This window comes from Dipodomys merriami, unplaced genomic scaffold (genome assembly GCF_024711535.1).
Source record: "Dipodomys merriami isolate MVZ:Mamm:240054 unplaced genomic scaffold, mDipMer1.0.p SCAF_7, whole genome shotgun sequence".
Lineage (NCBI taxonomy): Eukaryota > Metazoa > Chordata > Mammalia > Rodentia > Heteromyidae > Dipodomys > Dipodomys merriami.
The window spans coordinates 26,109,340-26,130,628 of NW_027206290.1; the positions used below are offsets into that span (position 1 = coordinate 26,109,340).

Consider the following 21,289-nt stretch of genomic DNA (forward strand, 5'->3'; position numbering starts at 1 on the left):
CACTCAGACCATATAAAAACTGCGACAGAGATTAAAAATGACATTTTCTTTGCATAAAAAAATTAAGAAAAAAGGATAAGAAGATTTCTTGGTGTTAAAACCAACATTTTCATCCAGAGAATTTAAATCACACAAGAAAATTTTCATTACCCATGTTTATTTAATCAATCAGATAATTTGAAAGCAATTCTGTCTAATTTAGAATGAGTTCTAAAGATCCTTATTAGGTAACAGCTCAAATCAAATTATTAGAAGTAACAAGTCTTATATAATATGAAATGATTCAAGCTGAGTGTAAAGAGACCCATAATTCATATTATTCTCTTACATTTTTACATTGTACACAGTTTGGGATTAAAATTATTTCTGATATTATCAGTATCAAGTGTTTATGTTATTATCTATAGTAATTTCTGTATCAAATTTTGCCATATCATATTGAATGTGTATTTGCACTCACAGAGAGAAGCACACATCTGTATCCTTAATTCAATAATATTATAATACCTTATGTAGTCCTATTACTTTATTATATTTTTCTATAGTAGGGAAGTGAGAAGAATGGTACAATGATCTCTTTGTTTCCTTGCTTTAGTCACATGAAATTAAATATTTGTCATCTTTTGGATATTTACTAGATAATTAGAAAGACAGTGTAATAAATTAAGTGCCAATGTGAGATAAATTGTTAAACGTCACTGGCTCTAAGTTTATTTCCTTTAGTACAATATAGTTAATTTATATTCTATTTCTTTTTGTCCCAGGACTTATGGAAGAAATAAGTGTTCACCTCCTTCTCATATTATGTTTGGGGAGATTGAAAAAAATACACTCTCTTAGTTATGAGATTATTGCTATTTGGAGCTGATAATTCCCACAAAAGTTAGCAACACAGAGTTCTCACATTGCTTTGAATATGTTCCCAGGATAAGGTTTTGAGTCAATATGGTTAATATATATAGTCCCACCTAAGCTTTCAAAATATTATATCTCCTTCTAAGACTCGATACATGGCACATCCTTGCATATGATGCGGTCACCTCAGATAAATAAGGGTCAGAGTGAGCAAAGACAGGAGCATTATCATTTCCCCATTTCTGCTAAAGGCTGGGCTGGATCTCCTCCAAGTATTTTATATCATTTCATTGGGCCAGTTGAAAAATAACTAGCTCCTGGGGGAAAACCAGACTTGTCTTTCGATGTAGATGAAAGAGTCAGTATTGAATAAATGCACACCGTAACATGGGAGAAACTCACCATCAATCTTTAGTGACATTTTCTCATGTCTACTTAGTTCCCTGAAATTTCCTTCACCCTTTTACTTTATTGAAACCAAGCTCCTAAAGGCCTCCCAACCCCTTTGGCACACTCTTTATCACGAAACCTGGCAGTGGAGAAGCTGTTTGTTCTCCTTGTTTCTAATTGCAGTTTTCAGGACATCATTCCTTTCCTTTCATCTCCTCATTCTCAATGCTGAACCTGCTGTTTATTTCACTGAGGAAATGTAAACAATGCTAACAAGTGAACCTTCATGCATTCACATTTTTCAATCTAAACTACCAACATCATCCAGACCATAGATGTTGCCTACCTGATCCCATAGAAGTTCCCATTTAAAATCAATTTCTTTTTCTTTTTCTTTTTTTTATGGGTCCGGTTGTGGGGCCTGAACTCTGGGCCTGGTTGCTGTCCCTCAGCTCTTCAACTCAAGGCTAGCACTCTACCACTTGAGCCACAGCACCACTTCCAGCTTTTTTCTTTTTGCTTATGTGGTGCTGAGGAATCGAACCCAGGGCCTCATGCATGCAAGGCAAGTGCTCTACCACTGAGCCACCACCCTAGCCCCTAAAATTAATTTCTTTAAGTCATTCCAGTCTGCATTATAGTCTGACCTTAATCATCAATCTAAAGATGTAGAATGCTGTACATTCTCGATACATACTCCATTTTTGCTTCTCTTTACAGAAGAATTTCTCAGTTTTGTTGATATCTCTTACCTCCAATTGTTCCTCTCTCATATTCTACCAAATCTATTATGGTAAGTTTTGGCAGCAACCGTCTAGTGAAACTATTTTTTAATTTCCATTTCTACAGAGAATGATCAATGTTCAAGTTTGATTATTATAGAGTATTATCATTGATAAATCCATAATTAATTAATTATTTTTTCCTAAGATATTTTGTTCATAGTGGTATAGATTTCTCCCTGGGTTGTACATTCCATTATAGTCTTTATCACTGGTTTCTCTTCAGCTTAAACATCATTGCAATATTCCAGATAACCTGAACTGTAATCCTAGCTATTGAGGCTGAGATCTGAGGATTTCAGTTCCAACCCAACCCAGTCAATAAAGTCAGTGAGACTCCTCGCTCCCATTACACATCAAATAGCTAGAAATGGAGCTGTCACTCAAGAAGTAGAGCATTAGCCTTGAGCATAAAAGCTCAGAAATATATTGTCTTGAATCACTGGTTCACTTTTTGTCCTTTGTTTCACATTTTTGTTGTCCCTCTTCCCTTCCTCAAATCAGACTCACAAGACAATATGTTGGAAATAAACTTTACAACTTGGGGGAAGGGTGTTGGTGGGAAGGGATTTGGAAGAAAGGGTAGAAGGGTAAAAAAAAAAGGGAGGAGGTCAATGTTTGACAAGCAATTTCCTTATTACCTTACATATGAAAATATAACCTCTCTTTACATCATCTTGAAAATGAAATTAAATTTTAAAATATGAAGCTCAAGAACAGTGCATAGGCCCTGAGTTCAAGACTTGGAACAGGCACACGCACCAAAAAAGCAAAATAAATGCCAATGGCCTACTCTATTACATGTAATCATTAAAATCATTGGATTTTTTCCACTTTACATATCTTCTTAAAGGTAAAAAAATAAATCTCATTTAAGACTTCAAAATAAACATAACAGTAAGAATTTTTTAATATAACCTTGTTTGTAATCAGTTGTGTAAATGCCCAAAAGTGGGATTGCTGGATCATAGGGAAGCTCTGTGTAGAGTATTTTGAGGAACCTCCATACTGCTTTCCAAAGTGATTGAACAAGTTTACACTCCCACCAACAATGCAGTAGGACTCCCTTTGGCCACATCCCCTCCAGCATCTGTTGTTATTAGATGTCTTGATTATAGCCATTTTAACTGGGCTGAGGTGGAATCTCAATGTTGTATTGATTTGCATTTCTTTAATGGCTAGAGAAGTTGAGCATTTCTTCATGTGTCTATTGGCCATTCTTATTTTCTCTTCAGAGACGTCTCTCTTGAAGTCTTTAGCCCACTTGTTGATGGGGTGGTTGTTTCTTTGGGGATTTGTTGTTAGGGGATTTAGTTTTTTGAGTTCTAATTATATTTTAGATATGAGTCCCTTGTCCATTATATGGCTAGTGAAGATCTTCTCCCAATCTGTAATCATCTTGTTAGCTATGTCCTTTGCCATGCAGAAACTCTGCAGTTTCATGCAATCCCATTTGTCCAACCTTTCTTTGATTTGTTGTGTTTCTGGGTTTTTGTTAAGAAAATTTTGGCCAGTGCTGAAGAGCCCTAGAGTTTCTCCTATTCCTTCCTGTAATGTTTTCAGGGTGTCTGCTTTGACTTCGAGGTCTTTGATCCATTTGGAATTGATTCAGGTGCAGGGTGATATATAAGGATCTAGCTTTAGTTTTTCACAGGTGTTTAACCAATTTTGCCAACACCATTTACTAAAGAGGCCATACTAAAGCTACCAGCACAACTATGCTTATCATAGCATTATTTACCATAGCTAAGATATGGAACCAACTCAGATGCCCCTCAATAGATGAATGGATCAAGAAAATGTGATATATATATATAAATTCTAAGCCTCCATCCAGAATTCCCATTTGTTAGGAGATGGAAAGACCTGGAAAAATATATATTAAGTGAAGTATGCAAAAAGTATGCAAAAAAAAGTGAAGTATGCCAGGCCCAAAGAAACATAGGTTCCATGGTTTCCTTTATTTGCAATAACTAGTATAAGCCGAGGACAAGAAGAAAAGGTCAAAAGCTATGTACATATGAACATGCAAGATGATGTTAAGTGAAACACAATTCTTTCTTGCTTGCTTGCTGTTGTTTTTAACATATTTAAAATGTACTATGTGCTTTTTTTTGGTTCTTTTGTATGTTCTTCCCACATGGTATAACCCCTGTTTTCATTGTATTTGATGTCGGTGCCCTGCATCTTGTATATGCATTTTTCTAATCTGGGGAGGGTAAGGGAAATAACAAAATGCTGAAATAAAGATACTAGTTGACCCATTGTAACAATGAGACGTACAAGACACTATGTTCAAAATGAACTTTACAACTTGGAGTGGGGTGAGGAATTGGGAGGTGGAGAGGGAAGGGATGGTAGGCAAAATACAATGGAGGAGGTAACAATGTTTCTGTACACTATTTTTACAATAAAAAACATTTTTAAAAAAGAATTTTTTTCTTTGGTGCTACCAAAAGGAGAATCGTCGTATATTTTGTGAAATATCACTAAGCCATTGTCATCTTCCTGACCATGTCCGTGCTGCATAATATCCATTACTCCTCTAAACAAAAATGCATTCATCTGAAGACATGCCAATACCTTTGGTAAATCAAATTATGACTGAGGACAACAAAGAAGAAGAAGAAGTCATAACCATCATTGTACTGAGTCATAGGTCACCTATTTATTTGTAATTTCATTACCAAATAAGGTGGATTACAAAGCCAACATAAGGAATTTGCCATCAGTGCTTTACAAAACCTTATACTAGAAAAGAAATGAAATCACAATCAATTAATCCTTATATTGTGGTTGAGATTCTATCAGCAGACTTTGCCAAACTATCATAAAAAAAGACTGACATAGTATGTTATAAAGTAGACAAAAATTATCACACAATTCATGAAATTTAATTAAGGTTATGTTTAAGCTTACTCAAGTCTTCATTTTTTTTCATCCGTCATGGGTCCTGAACATGGGTCTGGGTGCTGTCCCTCAGCTCTTCAGCTCAAGGCTAGAGCTCTACCACTTGAGCTACAGTGCCACTTCCAGTTTTCTGGTGTTTTATTGGAGATAAGAGTTTCATGGCCTTTCTTGCCCAGGGTTGGCTTTGAATTGAGATCCTCAGATCTCTGCCTCCTGCGTAGCTAGGATTATAGGCATCAGCCACCAGTGCCCAGTTTAAAGTCTTCTTTAAGAAATGTACTCATTATCTCGCCCATGTAATTGTAACCCCTCTGTACAGTATTTTCACAATAAAAAATAAATTAAAAAAAAGATTTTGTTGTTGTTATTTTTTTAATTTTAATATTATCTAGCTTCTTTAGAAAATTTATAAAGCGCTATAATTTCCTTTCTATGGCCTCTCTCTGACCTTAATATTCTCTAGCATAGACTAGCATTATCTCACATATTACATTTTGTTTCTACTTGTTCAATATTTGTAGACTTTAAGCTGGGCTCACTCTTGTAATCCTAGCTACTCAGGAGGCTGAGATCTGAGATCTGAGGATTGCGGTTCAAACCTAGCCCAGGCAGACAAGTCTGTGAGACTCTTTATCTCCAATAAACCACTAGAAAACCAAAAGTGGGGCTGTGGCTCAAACGGTAGAGTGCTTGCCTTGAGCCAAAGAGCGCAGGGATAGCACCCAATCCCAGAGTTCAAGCCCCAGAACCAACCAAAAAAAACCCAAAAAACAAAAAACTATATATATATATGTATATATATATAGATATATATATATACATATATATATATATAGTACATATCTATCTATCTATCTATATATATAGTACATATATATATATATATATATATATGTACTATATATATAGTACATATATATATATATATATATATATATATATATATATATAGTACTTTAGTTCTAGAATATCTGCTCACAAAAGTGATGATAAAAGCTTGTTTTTCATCTTGTGCTCTTGGGAGCTGGTGGAGCCTAGTTCAGGGACATTTTCAGGTTATTGGAGGTGAGCCTACTTTTGGGTATTTGGGTTGTTTTTTTTTAATTGTGAAAATATGGTATAGAGGGGTTACAATTACATGGGCAAGGTAATGAGTACATTTCTTATCAAGCATTGTTGCCTCCTCCATTGTTTCCTCCTCCCCTCCCTTCCCATCTCCCTCCACCCCTTCTCTCTGTCAAAATTGTAAATTTCGTTTTTCGACATATCGACTTGTACATCTCATTGTTGCAATGGGTCCACCTGTATCTCTGTTTAAACAATTTGTTTTTTACCTTCCCCTCCAACATGAAATACAGTGAAAACAGGGGTTATACTGTGAGGGATGGATATACAAAGCAACAAAGAAATACCTTATAAATGTGTTAGGCACAATAGGAAGAAATAAAAAAAGAACATTTGAGTCCTTATCTTGGAGTTCATTTCACCTAACATCACCTTATCTGACCTTTTCTGCTTGACTCAGACATATACTAGTTGGTGCAAATAAGAGAAACCATGGGACCTATGTTTCTTTGGGTCTGGCTTACTTCACTTAATATAATTTTTTCCAAGTCTTTCCATTTCCTAACAAATAGGGCAATGCCATTCTTTCTGATGGAGGCATAGAATTCTTCAGCTCTTCAACTCAAGGCTAGCGCTCTACCACTTGAGCCACAGCTCCACTTCCCGTTTTCTGGTGTTATATTGGAGATAAGAGTCTCACAGACTTTCCTGCCTGGTCTGGCTTAGAACCACAATCCTCAGATCTCAGCCTCCTGAGTAGCTAGGATTACAGGCGTGAGCCAAAGGCACTAGGCTCACTTTTATGTTTTATGTTCTTATCATGAAGTGAGTTGTTTTGCCCCATTACATTCTCCCTGCTCCCTTTACATTCTTTATTGCTCACCACAGATCCACATGCAATGGGAATTATGACATTCATTGTAACTTTCAAAAATTGATACTAAATGAATTTTTTCTTTTTATAAATTGATGATCTCACAATTCTTTTGCAATAAGCAATGGCAAATTCAATTAATAATTTAGGTAATAATAATTACTACTGTAATTAATAATGCATGCACATAGAATTATTAGTTCTCCTTTGCCACCATAACAAATTGCCACAAAGCTAATGGTTGAAAATGTATTAGTTTGTGGCTCTGGCAATCCAAAATCTGAAAAGTATCTTAGGAATTTACAAATCAAAGTGTGTTTTTCTGGTGGCTCTGCCGAAGAACTCACTTTTCCTAATTTCTCAGCTTTCACAGGCTGCTCCCACTCTTTGGATTTTGGCTCCTTAGTTTGTATTGAAAGTACATCTCTCCCCCCTCAGCTTCTGTCATCCGCCTTTTCTGCATTTGAGCCCCTAGTTTCCTAGTGAGCATTGTTTTGAATGCTTTGAGCCTGTTAAAAATATCAATGTCATCGTAAGATCCTTAATTAGGTCACTCCTAAACATTGTCATTAGTAGTCTGAAGATCCTTTTTAGATCACTCTTAAACATTTTCCTTAGTAGTCTAACTATGTATATGTATAGATACATATATAATAAATAAGGTATATATGTGTGTATATATAATATATGATGTATACACGTATATACACACACATTTATGCATACATACAAATACACACATAATGTGTAGGTTTGAGAGTTAGGATGTGACTATTTTGGGTGGATATGTTTCTACCTGCTAAAGCCAATATTCTCTTTATTCTTAATATGTTTAGCCAAAAGAAAAATCATTGCTTCATAGTAGAAAACATCACTGAAGCAATGTACTTCAGGTTTAAAAGAACCTTTCTAATAGTTATTTCTGAATAAAACTGAATTCAATTCCTTGAATACTGTCCAGTTCTTTAATATTAGACATATGCAAACTGAAGCTAGAAAAAATTCATCTGTTATGTAGTAGAGGTTTGTCCATGCTGAACTAAGAGTTTATTTCTTTATTATTCTGAGTCCCTTTTGAGTTTTTACTTTTGTAGAGAAAGACAGTAGAAATACAATGACATTTTTTAAAATTTATCTTCCAATTAAGCTTGCAAAAGCTAATGGAAGGGAAGAATCTAGAATATGTGTTAAATAGACTGTAATGCCTGCGAGTTTTCATTTATTTTTGCATTTCTATTAGCATGCAGATACAGTCAGATGCTAATGCTTTAAGCAATGACATTAATTCTAATTTTCATTGAAATGAAAGAAGCCTGGATTCCTACCTTTATTTCCAACAATTTGAGACTCTGTGAGCTGAAGGAGGGGGAGTGAGATGATGATGAGCTACATTTTCAGAGATCAGTGTGACCCATTTCAGGATGCACTACCAAACATAAAAGAGCATTTGATATTTCAGCATGAGCATTTTTGTAATGGGAACACTGAAAGCATAAAACTTTATTGAGTTGCCAGAAGCCATACCACTAGATTGTTGCAGGGCTGTTCACACGTTCTAGCTATTCTAACTGCTAATTTAGTACTCTGTCCACAACACTATGAGGTTTTCAATTTCCTACTAAGTGTGTGCTATTTTGATTTGATATGGTTCCTCTCTTCCATTATCTTCATTTTATATGCTAAATTAATATTATTTAGGTTGAATCTCTTGAGAGAGGAAAAAAGTGTCATTTCCAATGTGATAATGTACAAATGGGCAAAATGCAATCCAGTTTTGATTGCTTCTTTCTTTGCAAATTAAGATGCAAATAAGGAAAAGGAACAGAGGGCAAAAATGTGTTTTTGCTTTATTCTGTCTTCTCTCCCTTCTTGTGAGGATTAGATGAACTATGGAGACCTTCATCTAAAAATAAATGTTTACATGTAAATAAAAAAAGACAGATTAAGCCTTAAGTTAATCAATTATAATCATATAGTGTATGCACATGTGTGTGTTTGCATGTATATATGATGTTGTTAGAGGTAATGAACTTATTTGAAATATTTGCATACATATAAATATTAGTAAATGCATGATATATACATATATGTGTGTATATATAATTTGAAAGTAAGGTCCTCTATGACATATAAATAAATATCTTCAACTCCTCTTTTTTGTTTAACTATATAGTGTTTATATGCTACCTTAACTAATTTATAATTATATTACTTCCTAAGGTTTAGTTTTGTTTTATGACAAATATTAAATTTGTAGTCTTCTTTTATGTTCCCTGACAGGAAAGTTATAATATTTTGACATTAATGAATAACTCATTGACTCATTCCATTGCGTGGATTCCTTATCCTCAAATGTCTTATGTTCCTTTTATTGCAGGGTGGGGGGGAAGAGTAATGATGATTTGGGGGCTTGAATTCAGGACCTGGTCCCTGTCCCTGAGTTTTTGTGCTCAGGGCTAGTGCTGTATCACTTTGAGCCAAAACTCCATTTCCAGCCTTTTGGTAGTCAATCGGAGATCAGAATATCATGGAATTTCCTGTCAGAGATGGTTTTGAAACATAATCCTCCAATCTTAGCCTCCTAAATTGCTAGGATTACAGATGTTAGCTACCAGTGCCAGGCCCTTGTGCCGATTTTTTAAAAAATAATTACATCCAAGAGCATCATATGTGGAATTAGCTTCATGAGATTCTATGGATTTCTTTATGCTTATTCCTTGTGGTAAGATAAAAATAGAGTCATTTGATTTCTGTTTCTGCATAACGGGTTCAACTTGTAGGCTATGTCTGTATCATTATATAGGTAGTAAATATGTGACAAGAGTTTAGTAAGCATCAAGTCAGATATTTCAGATTGTCTTGAGTTACAATACGCTAGGATTTCATCAGTAAGCAACAAAATGTACTAGGTGTAAAAAATACAACCAGTGCTAATTCCAGATAAACAATTGCCTACTCAGTTCCAGACATAGATCATTTCTAGAATGGTGTCCTTTGTAAGGCAATGTTTCACCAGTGACATTTTGGTGCCAATGACTGACATCTTCAATACTGCTGTATTTGAAGAAATTTTGCTCTCTGGAATTGGTCCCTGCAATGATGCTCTTTATATCATCAAGAGATAATGCTTCTTCATTGTCTTCAAGTTAGTTTGAAAAATTAAAAGAATTGTCATTTCCATTGCTACCCTCCCATTGGGGTTATCTTGATAGCTGTGTTTTTGTGCTGTTTAAATTGTTTTATTATTGGCATTACTTCTCAGACTATTTTGACTTATAAAACTAATTAGAACATTTTTAAACTTCTGATACCATTAAGAAGCTAACACATAAGATTATTTCTTTGTTGCTTTGTATGTCCCTTCCCCACAGTATAACCCCTGCTTTCACTGTATTTGATGTCGGTATAATTTGTGGAGGGGAAGGGGAAAAACAAATCATTTAAATAGGGATACAGGTGGACCCATTGCAATAATGAGATGTACAAGTTGTTATGTCAAAAACGAACTTTACAACTTTTGTGGGGGTGTGGGGAAGATTTGGGGGGAGGATGGGAAGGGGAAACAAAGGAGGAGGCTACAATGATTGATAAGAAATGTACTCATTATCTTGCCCATGTAATTGTAACCCCTCTGTACAGTATTTTCACAATAAAAAAAATTTTTAAAAAAGAAGCTATACTTGTGATAACTCTAACTCTGCTATAATTATGGTTTTACTGCTTTAAGTTTTTACAATGGTCTCTTAGTACCATATAAATACCAAGGCAAAATTACCTTTCTTCATAGGCCATTATAAGAATGTAGGGTATGTCAGCCTTTGTGGCTCACACTTGTAATCCTAGGTACTCAGGAGGCTGAGGATAAGAGTCTAAAAGAGCCTGGGCATAAAAGTCTACAAGAATCCATCTCCAAAATCACAGCAAAAAGCAAGGCTGGAGGCATGGTCCAAGTAATAGAGAACCTGCTGTGAGTCCAATAACTGTACAAGTGTAAAGCCTTAAGTACAAATTCAAAGTTGGAAAAAATAGAATAAGAACAATTTCAATAGAATGCTTGAGATCCTTAAAGATAGCATAGTCCTTAAACATAGGCAATATGCTGATTTATCAAATAAACCAAGACATTACATAAACTAAAGAAAGTTAAAAAAAGACACATATTTATTAAATGATTAGCCTTATAAACCCATGCAGTAAGTGAGAAGAATGGATTTACTGGCTTTGCCATCCAGCTTTATGAAACACAGGTACTTCCCAGGAACAATCAGTGTGTTTCATACAAGAGAGATGCCACAGGTCCAAAGCAACAGTGAGGATGGTGGGAAGCATGGGAAATTAACACACATTTCAAAAAGATGTACTTTTTCAGCATTAGTCAGCTAAGTAACCTGATATACATATTATGAACCCTTGGAAATAAGGTTCTTAAACTCAGTCTTACTTCTCTGTCCCTAACATCTAATCAATTGGAAGCATGGATGAAAACTTGAGATCATATTTGCTTATCATTGAACCCAGGATTTAAAGTCTCTTAAATGTTTCTTTGTTGATTTATGGCAAATAACTAATATCTTATCTGAAGAAAACACAGTGTTGGGTTCTGGGTAGGCATAAAGAAGACACTAATGGAGACATAGAACCTGACAGAATTTAGTAGATAGCCACAACAGAGTAAAAACTGTAGAGTTTAGTGTCAGAGATACAACAAAATGAACACCAGGAAGAGAAGAAAGTTAAGTGCACAGTAAACATTATTTTTTTTAAATCCCCACAAATAATGATTGGCTTCTTTCTGGCCAGGATAGAAGGTCAGTTAAGTTGTGCCAAAGTGCTTTTCCAAGTGGTACTTAGAATAGAGGCTGACTGATAATAGTTCTTTTAAAAAATATTCAACAGCATTGTAACCAATGCTGTACTTCTGTTCTCAGTGCTGCAGGGAGAGATGGGTCTTTACCATGGATTTCAAATATTTATATATTTTTTTAATCTAGAAGTAAAAGAAGTTTGAATATCTTTACCATAAAGAAAATGCTTTTTATTATTAAAGCTGGGAGCAATGGTGTTCTTCTTGTCATCACAACTAGATGGAAAACATATATAAGAAAATTGCAGTCTAGGCCAAGCCAGGCATAAGTGTGAGTCCCTATTCAAAAATATCTTAAGCAAAATAGGCTGGAGGATGCAGCTCAATTAGTCTAGTACTTATCTAGCAAGTTCAAGGTGTTAGTCCCAGGACTAAAATTTGTTTTTCAAAAATTCACATGGGACCCCAAATAGATATAATTTTATTTACCAGTTAAAATAAATTGTGTTTTAAAATATTTTTTAATTATGAAAAATTGGAATGGATTGGAAATGAAGAGCTTTGACAAGTTGGAAAGGAATAGAAATACAGTCCTACTTTTGTTCATTGAACTACTCTCGCTGATAGCAGAAGTGTTGGATACGGATGCAAAAGATGAACAAACATGACATTTAGTATAAAGAAATTATTTCTTCAAGCCGGGCACTGGTGGCTCACGCCTGTGATTCTAGCTACTCTGGAGGCTGAGATCTGAGGATCACGGTTCAAAGCCAACCTGGGCAAGAAAGTCTGTAAACTCTTATCTCCAATAAACCACCAGAAAATGGGAAGTGGCACTGTAGCTCAAGAGGTAGGGCACTAGCCTTGAGCTGAAGAGCTGAGGGACAGCACTCAGGCCCAGAGTTCAGGCCCCACAACTGACAAAAAAGAAAGAAAGAAAGAAAGAAATTATTTCCTCATCCACATTAGTTCCTCATGGAGTTCAAGAATTGTCCAGGAAGCACTTACAGAAAACATGTTATTCATTTTACATCTTAAAATAGAGGTAAAATTTTAACATATGGGCAAAAAGGAAAGGGCTTTGCAGGGAGAGGTAAACCAGGACTGCAAAGAGCATCTGCCATCTTCTCTCTTAGCTTATTTTTATTCCACTAAAGGTTTTGTGTGAGACTAACAGACGGCATATCTCTGTGATACATGCTTTAAACACCTTGTTTTTAAAGTTAAAAAAAGATAAATGTTCTTGGAAAACTATTTCAAAGATTATTTTGACAGCATTTTTGAGTATGATTATTAGTATCTGTTATTATAATAGAGTTGATTCATGTTATGTGTCATGCATCTTCTAATGACCTATAAATTAATGATAGTAATAACAATAATATAATAATATAGCACTTTGTGTAAGGTATAACATATCAAGGATAAGTTAAATCTCATGGTATTGTGTGAAGTATTTTTGAACCAATGCATTTTAAAATTATTAGTTGCTCCTGAATAGATTGTGAGATCATATATAGCTTCGTTCACATATTTATTAAGCTTCGTACCACCCCCATGCATTGAATTAGGTAAAGAAAAATTTGTTTTGAGAGTTACTCTGGTGAATTTTCTCTTGGAGAAGGAACTGCATTCAAAATGTTACTATGGTGGTTTTGGGTCAAGATCATACCACAGACTTTCTAGAAAACTCTGTCGAAGACAGCAGGAAGACAAGTACAAGTGAAGAGACAGAACAATTCAGTAAAAAGAAGCAGAGAAACTGCATTCTTAAATTCAGTCCTTCCTGCATGAGTTTTGCCTTGGACATTTTCAGACTGAGTAACTTGAGAGAATTCCTGTCCTTATTTTAGTACTGTATCTTAATCTTCCTGAGCAGTTAAACCACCTTATGATTGCTGTACCTTGCAAAGATACAAAAAGCTATAATTTGCACACTGGGATAAAATGCAAGTTTATCTCTTGGTAGATTCTTTGTTAAAATGCATTCATTCCTTCAGCGATTTCCTGTCTATGATTACTAAAAAAAACCCTTTGGTTTGGCTTTGATATTTTGAAATAACTCTGGGTCTACTTTTTTTCTTTTTCATTTTTTTCCTCTAAAATACTTGTAAAATAATCCTTTGGTGATGCCGTAAGATTTCATGATGACAGATTCAAATCAGAATTTGCAACAAGATTACTGTCTGGTTCTGAGGAGTTTGACTGATAAGTTTACGTGGCATTTTCCATTGTGAAAAATAACTGAAAATAGGTAACCATAAGTTTGAAAGGGTATAAGAAGTACTATATTTTGGTGCTGGTACTTGGACTTGAACTCAAGATCTGAGCTCTTTTGTTCAAGGCTAGCATTTACCACTTGAGCCACAGCTCCACTTCCAGTATTGTTTTTGTGATTAATTAGAGATGAATGTTTCACAAACTTTTATGCCTGGGCTGGCTTCAAACTCCAGTCCTCACATACCAGCCTCCTATGTAGCTCAAATCACAGGCATGAGCGACCACCACTTGGTTCAGGAAGCACTTATTATTATTACATATCTTTAATATCTCCAAAGACATTACATTTGGCTTTAAATTGTACATTTGACTATAACATTATGGCTTAAAATAAAATTTCACATTATGAACATCATCAACAAGTAATTTCCCATTGCCATTGTATTATTCTTCGTTTAAGAAAACAGATTTTTAGTTTGGCTAGTGACAAGTTCAACTGTTAGGACTTAAAGGCAAGTCTTAGAATTTCATGCTCTGTCTTTAGTTTTACACTTTTCAGAAATGTAATTTTAAAAATTGTATTTGGCAAATTGTCAGGAAGTTAAGTAATATCAACTTTATAAAAAGGTTCCTCAGGTTATTCGTTGGTAATGGATGACAGATGGATGAGTAGGTTGTGTGAATGTGTGTGTACACACACACACACACACACACACACACACATGCACACATGTGCACACATTGCTCCTGGAGCTTGAACTCAGGGCCAGGATTCTGTCCTAAAGTCTTTTATTTTTACTCAAGGCTAGAGAGCTATCACTTATGCTAGAGATGCAAAACTGCGTTTTTGGTACCAGTTAATTGGAGAGAAGAATCTCACGGACTTTCCTGCCTAGGCTGGCTTTAAACTACATTCCTTAGATCTCAGCCTCCTGAGTAGCTATGATTATGGGCATATACCATGAGTTCCCAGTGGGCGGCTAGTTTTAGTTGCATCAAATTGTCTGAGCATGACAAATGAGCATCCCATTTCAGATTTAAACTGTGTCTAAAAGTACTTTGATGTTACCTTAATACTTTAATACCACCACCAGAATGTAATTTTATTCATCTATGTGTAAGTGCATAGATGATTCCAAGAATATTGCAACCTTACCTCACCTGCCAAGACAACAGTCTGGATTTCTATCTCCTTTTTCAAATTTACTATTGCCAATTATGATTTGTTTTGTTTTAAAGTAAAATTGTGGTCATTTAGTATTTCAGCAAGTTAGATGCCACAGCTTAGTTTCTAGGCTGCATCTATACTTGTCTCTCTTTTGCAATTGTATATTTTCCTAGCACAAAAATTAAAATCAACCTCTCAAAAACCATCCTTAAGAATGTGCCTTCCTAGAAGATTCAGCAAGAGAACATGTGCAACCTTTGCAGTTAGTCTTCCTGAATACCATCCACACCTTGCAATATATCCTCACCAATACTTTCACATGGAAAATAAGTTTTCACTTGACTCTTCACTAGGGAACTTTGCCTTACATAACAGACTCATGGCTGAAATAGGGAACATGGCTGTTCAGTACTGCTTCATTGATAAACGATCTCTCGGGACAACAGTTTGATGGTGAATGGAGAAGGTTTTGAAGAAACAGATGGCATGTATGGAGTCTGGAGAGAAGGAAATAGGCAATGAGTGATAGAAATTTCCTATTAGTTAGAAAGTTCATTTGCAGGTCTCCTAAAGCTTACGATCTTATTAAGTATATCTTATGAAAGAACATAAACATTTTTTGATGAGTGATCAAAAAATATTGAACAGAATTATTATTTATGAACACCTCAACTCTTCCTGTTAAATGTGAGGGTTCCAAGACCTTCATCCTCTGTCACATGGATGTGTGTGTGTGTGTGTGTCAGTAGCAAAGTAAGGCCAGAAACGAGAAAGTACGAGTGCACAATAGTCTGATCTATACCACCATAGTGAGCTGCAGAGACACAGATACAAATTATCATTGAAAAATGAAAGCAGTACTATTTTTTAACTCATCTAGAGAAGAAGAGAGAAAGAGTACTTAACTGTTTCAAACAAGTTTAGCTAGGCTGATGGAGTGAGTGAAAGTAAGACAAGGGTGCTTTTTGCTCTTTCAACACAGATGTGCTGCCATGAGCCAGTTAGCTCGGGTTTACTGGTGCATAATTACAGATCCTTGCCAAACACCATCGATCCATATTTGCTGTCCTACTTTGGGTTAACCTTAGTATATACAGGATGCTTCTGACCCTCAGCAGACATGGGAGAAAATAGACTTCTTAAAAGTAAACTAATAGAATCTCAATGAATGTTTCTGTTTTTTGCTTTTTCATAAATTCACTTAAAATTATGAGAAAGAGAACTTCAATAGGTTTATGGCAAAAACTACCTCTATACAGATTAAGTTATTAGTAATTCAAAATATAAAGACATTACTGTCTATTGAACTATGAATCATTTATCAATATAACATTGTAATTCTCTTAGCTTCCATCCAGCATATGTGATTTTGCATTATTATTATTATTATTTTAAATTTAATTGTCTGGTTTGTTTTGGACAGAAAGAAAAAGTTGGGTGTAAGAGATTATTGCTGAATCATTGTTGCATTTTACGTGTGCATATGAATACTGACATTGAGATAAATATATTTCTGGGTGAGAAGAGAGTGAAATTTCCCTCAATCTAGGCATGATTCCACTAGCAGGGACATTTTGCAATGTCATTGTCACAAAACTATGAGTACGTTAAAACTCACAAGCCACTTGGATGTGTGGGCATGTCCATATAACCTTTTATTCCTCCAATTATTCTCTAAATATAAATATTCTGGTTGGAACCTGAACAATGATATTTATATACTCTTGTCTGCATTGTTTGGCATTAGAAAGTAGAGAAATGTGTGGATCTGAGTCACAGGGATTACCATTTTATTAAAATGTTCAAATAACAGTCTGTTAAAAAAAAATCTTGTGGAAAAAAAGTCCACTCTCCTACAATCAAGGTCATTTCTAATTCCAATGCCTTTGGTTTAAAAGCACAGAGACGCCATCTAGCAGACATCATAAGGAATTTCCTGCCCAGAGATAGCCCTTTCTCTATGAAAGTAAGTGAGCAATAAGTGAGTTTCTGTTTTTGAATATTTTATGTATTGAGTAGTGATTTGGCATAACACCTAAATTCCACAATCCATTGCAAATGAAAATAAAGGACATTTCTTGAAATAGACAAAGTGATATACCCATGAGTTTTTATGAAAGGAACTGGAAACTTGCTAATTAGGCTTTAATTAAGAAAACATAATTCAAGTAAGTTTCCTGAGAAGAAAAATCAATATTTCCATATGAAAATGCAAATAATTAATCAACCACAAATTGCTTCCTTTGGGAGGAAAATACTGATCTTGTCAATTTTCTCATGTACTCAGTGAGGGAAAAGAAAGTAGGTGCCAGTTAAAAGTTGTTAATCCTAGACTCTTTGGGCTTTTTTTTTTTTTAAATAAAATTGACTCACAAACAAACTTACCATAAGATGTCAATACCTCAACATTTTATAGAATGTCATATATGTTAGGTATGTTTCAATCATAGAAGAAAAGCTATAAATGTGAACAATATCTGTTGTTTTAGATGATGGAATTGGCAATGTTGTGAGGTATTTTCTTTTTAGACAAATTAAATACAAGAAACACTCTAAGATTTACAACATTTGATTATGTGGTGTCTTAATACTTTTTAAAAATGTATCACTTAATTTAGAGAGATCTCTGATTTTGTCAGGTTGTGTGTATCCAAGTTTGATTATACAAACTTTTAAAGCAAGCATAAAGAGAGAATGAATTTACTTTTGAAATTCAATGGTACAATATAACAGTCATAATATACTAGTACTCAAAAATGTAGGTCTTTGGAATTTCTGTTCATTTAATTGTCATCACTTTAATTGTCTTCAAACTGTGGTCTTCTTTGGTATTGTGTTTTTATTTTAACAGACATCATTTACCTGATCAATTCCAGCTGAAGACATCATCTAGTATGATAATAAATATTTTTTAAATCCACAGTTTCTAAATGAATTGATAATTATTTTGAGGACATAGTGGAGATATCTGTGATATTTTTGAAAGGATGATAATATAGTTTGGTAACAATACACAAGTTGCAAAACTACCCTCTATTTACCCTTGTAGATGAAATATTGTATCCTCAAATCTAAAATCTTTGCAATATTAATATCATATGATATCAACAAGTATATGTTCTCTCTTATGACATCTATGGCATTGAACAATGCCAAATTTTTCTCATTGCACATTGTATTGAAGCATCAGCACCGTGAGTAGGACAGTTTGAAAAGTGAATGTATTCCTTTGCATTCCTGGATTTCTCATCTGTAACATCCAAAGTTCAGTCTGACCAAATTGCAAAGTTTGATATCATTGAATATGCAGAAATGAACTTGGAAAACTAGAAAAAAATCATCTTAATCCAAACTGGGATGTTTATTTTTTGGAAATTTATTTTAAAAGATTACTTCTACCTCTCTTCATAAAATTTTGGACATCTGAAGCACTGCCAGTGATGATGTTTCTGTATTAAAGATGTCAGAAAATAAACACACATTCATTTGCTAATGAGGATACAAGTATTGAAATTTTTCAATAATGAGAAAACTCACTTTAAGCCCAGTGATGGTGTCTGTATCACCTCAATAATTAATCTTGTTTTATAGAAATGTCTTACCAAGAGTACTTTATCAATGTGTTAAATAAGGGAATGTTTTTAAAAGTTTTAACCAGTATCACAGGAGAGTGGGTGTAGAGTATTTCACTGCAGGCAAAAAGTCATAAAAGTGAAGAAGATTTAAAACATAAAAACAGAATTGACACTTCTGCACAGACATAAAAGGCTTTAAAGCTACCCCTTAGGATATGAAATCTGCCATCCAGATCGTCATGATGGCAATCACACACTGTGGGAAGCTTTCTTTCTTTCCTAGGGATAGTAGCAAACCACAGTGAGCTTTATTTTTTATCACACCTCTCTGAAAATGAATATATATATATATATATGTATATATATATATACACACACACATACATACACACAAAAGTAACATATGGCGTGATCTTAAGTTTTGACTCTGTTAGTCTGGGAAATATCACCACCACAGTAATAGATTTTGGTATATATATATATATATATATATATATATATATATATATATATATATATATATATATGTACAGCTTCAGATGACTTTTATTTTGTGTTTTACCAATACTGTCAAGGTACTGTCTACCAGTTCAGTAAGTAAAATAGTCAACATATTGTAGCTCTTTTTCCGGTCACAGATACCACACATCTTACTCCACATAATTACGGTTTCCTAAGAGTGTTTGATGCTCTGAAAAGAGCATTTATTTTAGCAGGCTTTTTCTCGCAATGTCGCTGGGACTATCTTCTCATGTCTTCCTGCCTTTGTATCCCAAGTTGCTTAGCAGTCACTTTAATTAGCAGGACTGGCTAATGGTCAGAGTTCAAAAGCGTAGGAGACCAAGCCGCCTTCCTTTGGCTTTCCTTAGTTGGATGGGGTTCTTACTTCCTGTTTCTCAGCCTGGCTGAGCAGAACTTCCCCAGGGCTCCCGAATTTCCTTCATGAAATATGAAAGAAGCAAACACAAGCCCTTTTATTTCCCCCGCGCCCCTTGCCTGTGGCACAGAGTCCAGCTCTGCTGCTCTGCCCTGTGTGTTACAAGCTGCATCCCAAATATTTTGGACACAAACCGCAGCACGTCTGCGATGGGGGCTAAGACAGACCAAGATTCGCTGGGAAACACTTCCCAGCTTCCAAGGAAGAAACGTCCCCCTTCTCCTAACACATGCTTGTGAATTGCATTGTCTCAACTGCAAACTCCTTTGCATTGGCCGGTCAGACTTCAGAAGAAAACATGCAGCCCCATTCCCCCGAGAGCCGCATTGCCAGCTGTCCATGCACCTTCTGTTCGCTCCCGTCCTTCCCTACTCACACCACGACTCTACCTTGAGGAGCTATTCCTCTGGTAGTTCACCTCTTTATCTTCCAAGCAGTGGGGATGGGATGCTGCACCAAGACACCACACAAGGTAGCTGAAAGCTCTTTCTTGCTGGTAATTATTATTATTATTATTAATTATGGTATTTTTGATCGCCTGTTTCTCACTAATTTGAAACAAGAGTCAAAATATTACCCTTACCTTGGAAGGATCTAATCCAGCAAGCAAAGACAGCAGCAAGAGGTTGAGAAGGCTGGACGTCGCCTGCATTCTGAGCTGGGTTTCTGCCCCTCTTTACTCTCTTTTATGTAGCACTCCACTCACTGCAGAAACCTTTCCCTTGCTTCGCAGTTGCACTTTCTGCCTGCTAGTCGGAGCAGAGAGGAGGCAACAGCGGCGGCGGCGGCAGCAGGAGCAGGAGCAGGAGCAGCAGCAGCAGCAGCCGCCCTGGGGGGCGATCATTCCGCAGGCATTCTTGGAGCGGGGAGTCCACCCGAGAGTGAGCTGGGGCTGCAGTGAGCGCTGGCCAAGGTGCTGAAACTCCTCCGTTCCGTGCACCTCCAGGTCTCTCCTCTGCACCCGCAGCTAGACAGGCAAAAGCTAGACCTCAAAAGTTTTGACCCGAGAGCAAAGAAAAAGGGAAAATAAGTGGTGAGAAAGGTGTGGAGACCTGGACAACGGATATGACATCACTACAGCTCTTGGGGGTTTGAAGGAGGGGGGAGATATTTTGCGGGGAATTGGTTCACCAAACAAGGATTGACTCCCTTGTTCCTGCTGAGCATTTGCTGGCAACTTGATCTGAAGAGGCTCCAGCTCTATCCAGGGTTATGAAACAAATAACAGTTCACTGGAAGCGGCTGCTGCCATTGACCGAAGACCTGATGTCCTACGGTTTTAAACAAAGTTTGTAGTGCAGACTACCAGTGTGCATTTTCTAACCCAGATACAAACACACAAACACACACGCGATGATTGTAGATGGATTGATCAGTTATAGGTGTGGATGGCTATTAGTGAATACTTTATGGAATTAATTTGTTGGTTAGACGTTGTATATGAATGTAGGATGTTTGGTCGTCTGGAACTATTATGAAGACTAAACGAAAAAAATCTCATTTTAAATGGAAGTTAGTATAAATCTTTTAGTGTATATTCTATCTTACCCCCCCCCCAGAGAAATGTGTCTCCTACCATCTCCATAAACATATAATAAACTCCCTGTTGGTGTGACATGAAGAATTCAGTGATGGATAGACCTTGGCTGTTTCTAATCCTTCATATATATATATATATATATATATATATATATATATATATATATATA

General features: G+C 35.6%; 1 protein-coding gene across 1 annotated transcript in view; it reads right to left on the bottom strand.

The window, feature by feature from the left end:
* The window catches only part of Olfm3 (olfactomedin 3), a 201,142-nt gene extending 180,797 nt beyond the window's left edge, over positions 1 to 20,345 (bottom strand). The window contains exon 1 of the mRNA XM_070007850.1: positions 20,164 to 20,345. Within this exon, the coding sequence (XP_069863951.1) occupies positions 20,164 to 20,232 (69 nt within the window). The 5' untranslated portion in view covers positions 20,233 to 20,345. The remainder of the gene's footprint in view (positions 1 to 20,163) is intronic.
* Positions 20,346 to 21,289: the final 944 nt, after the last annotated feature.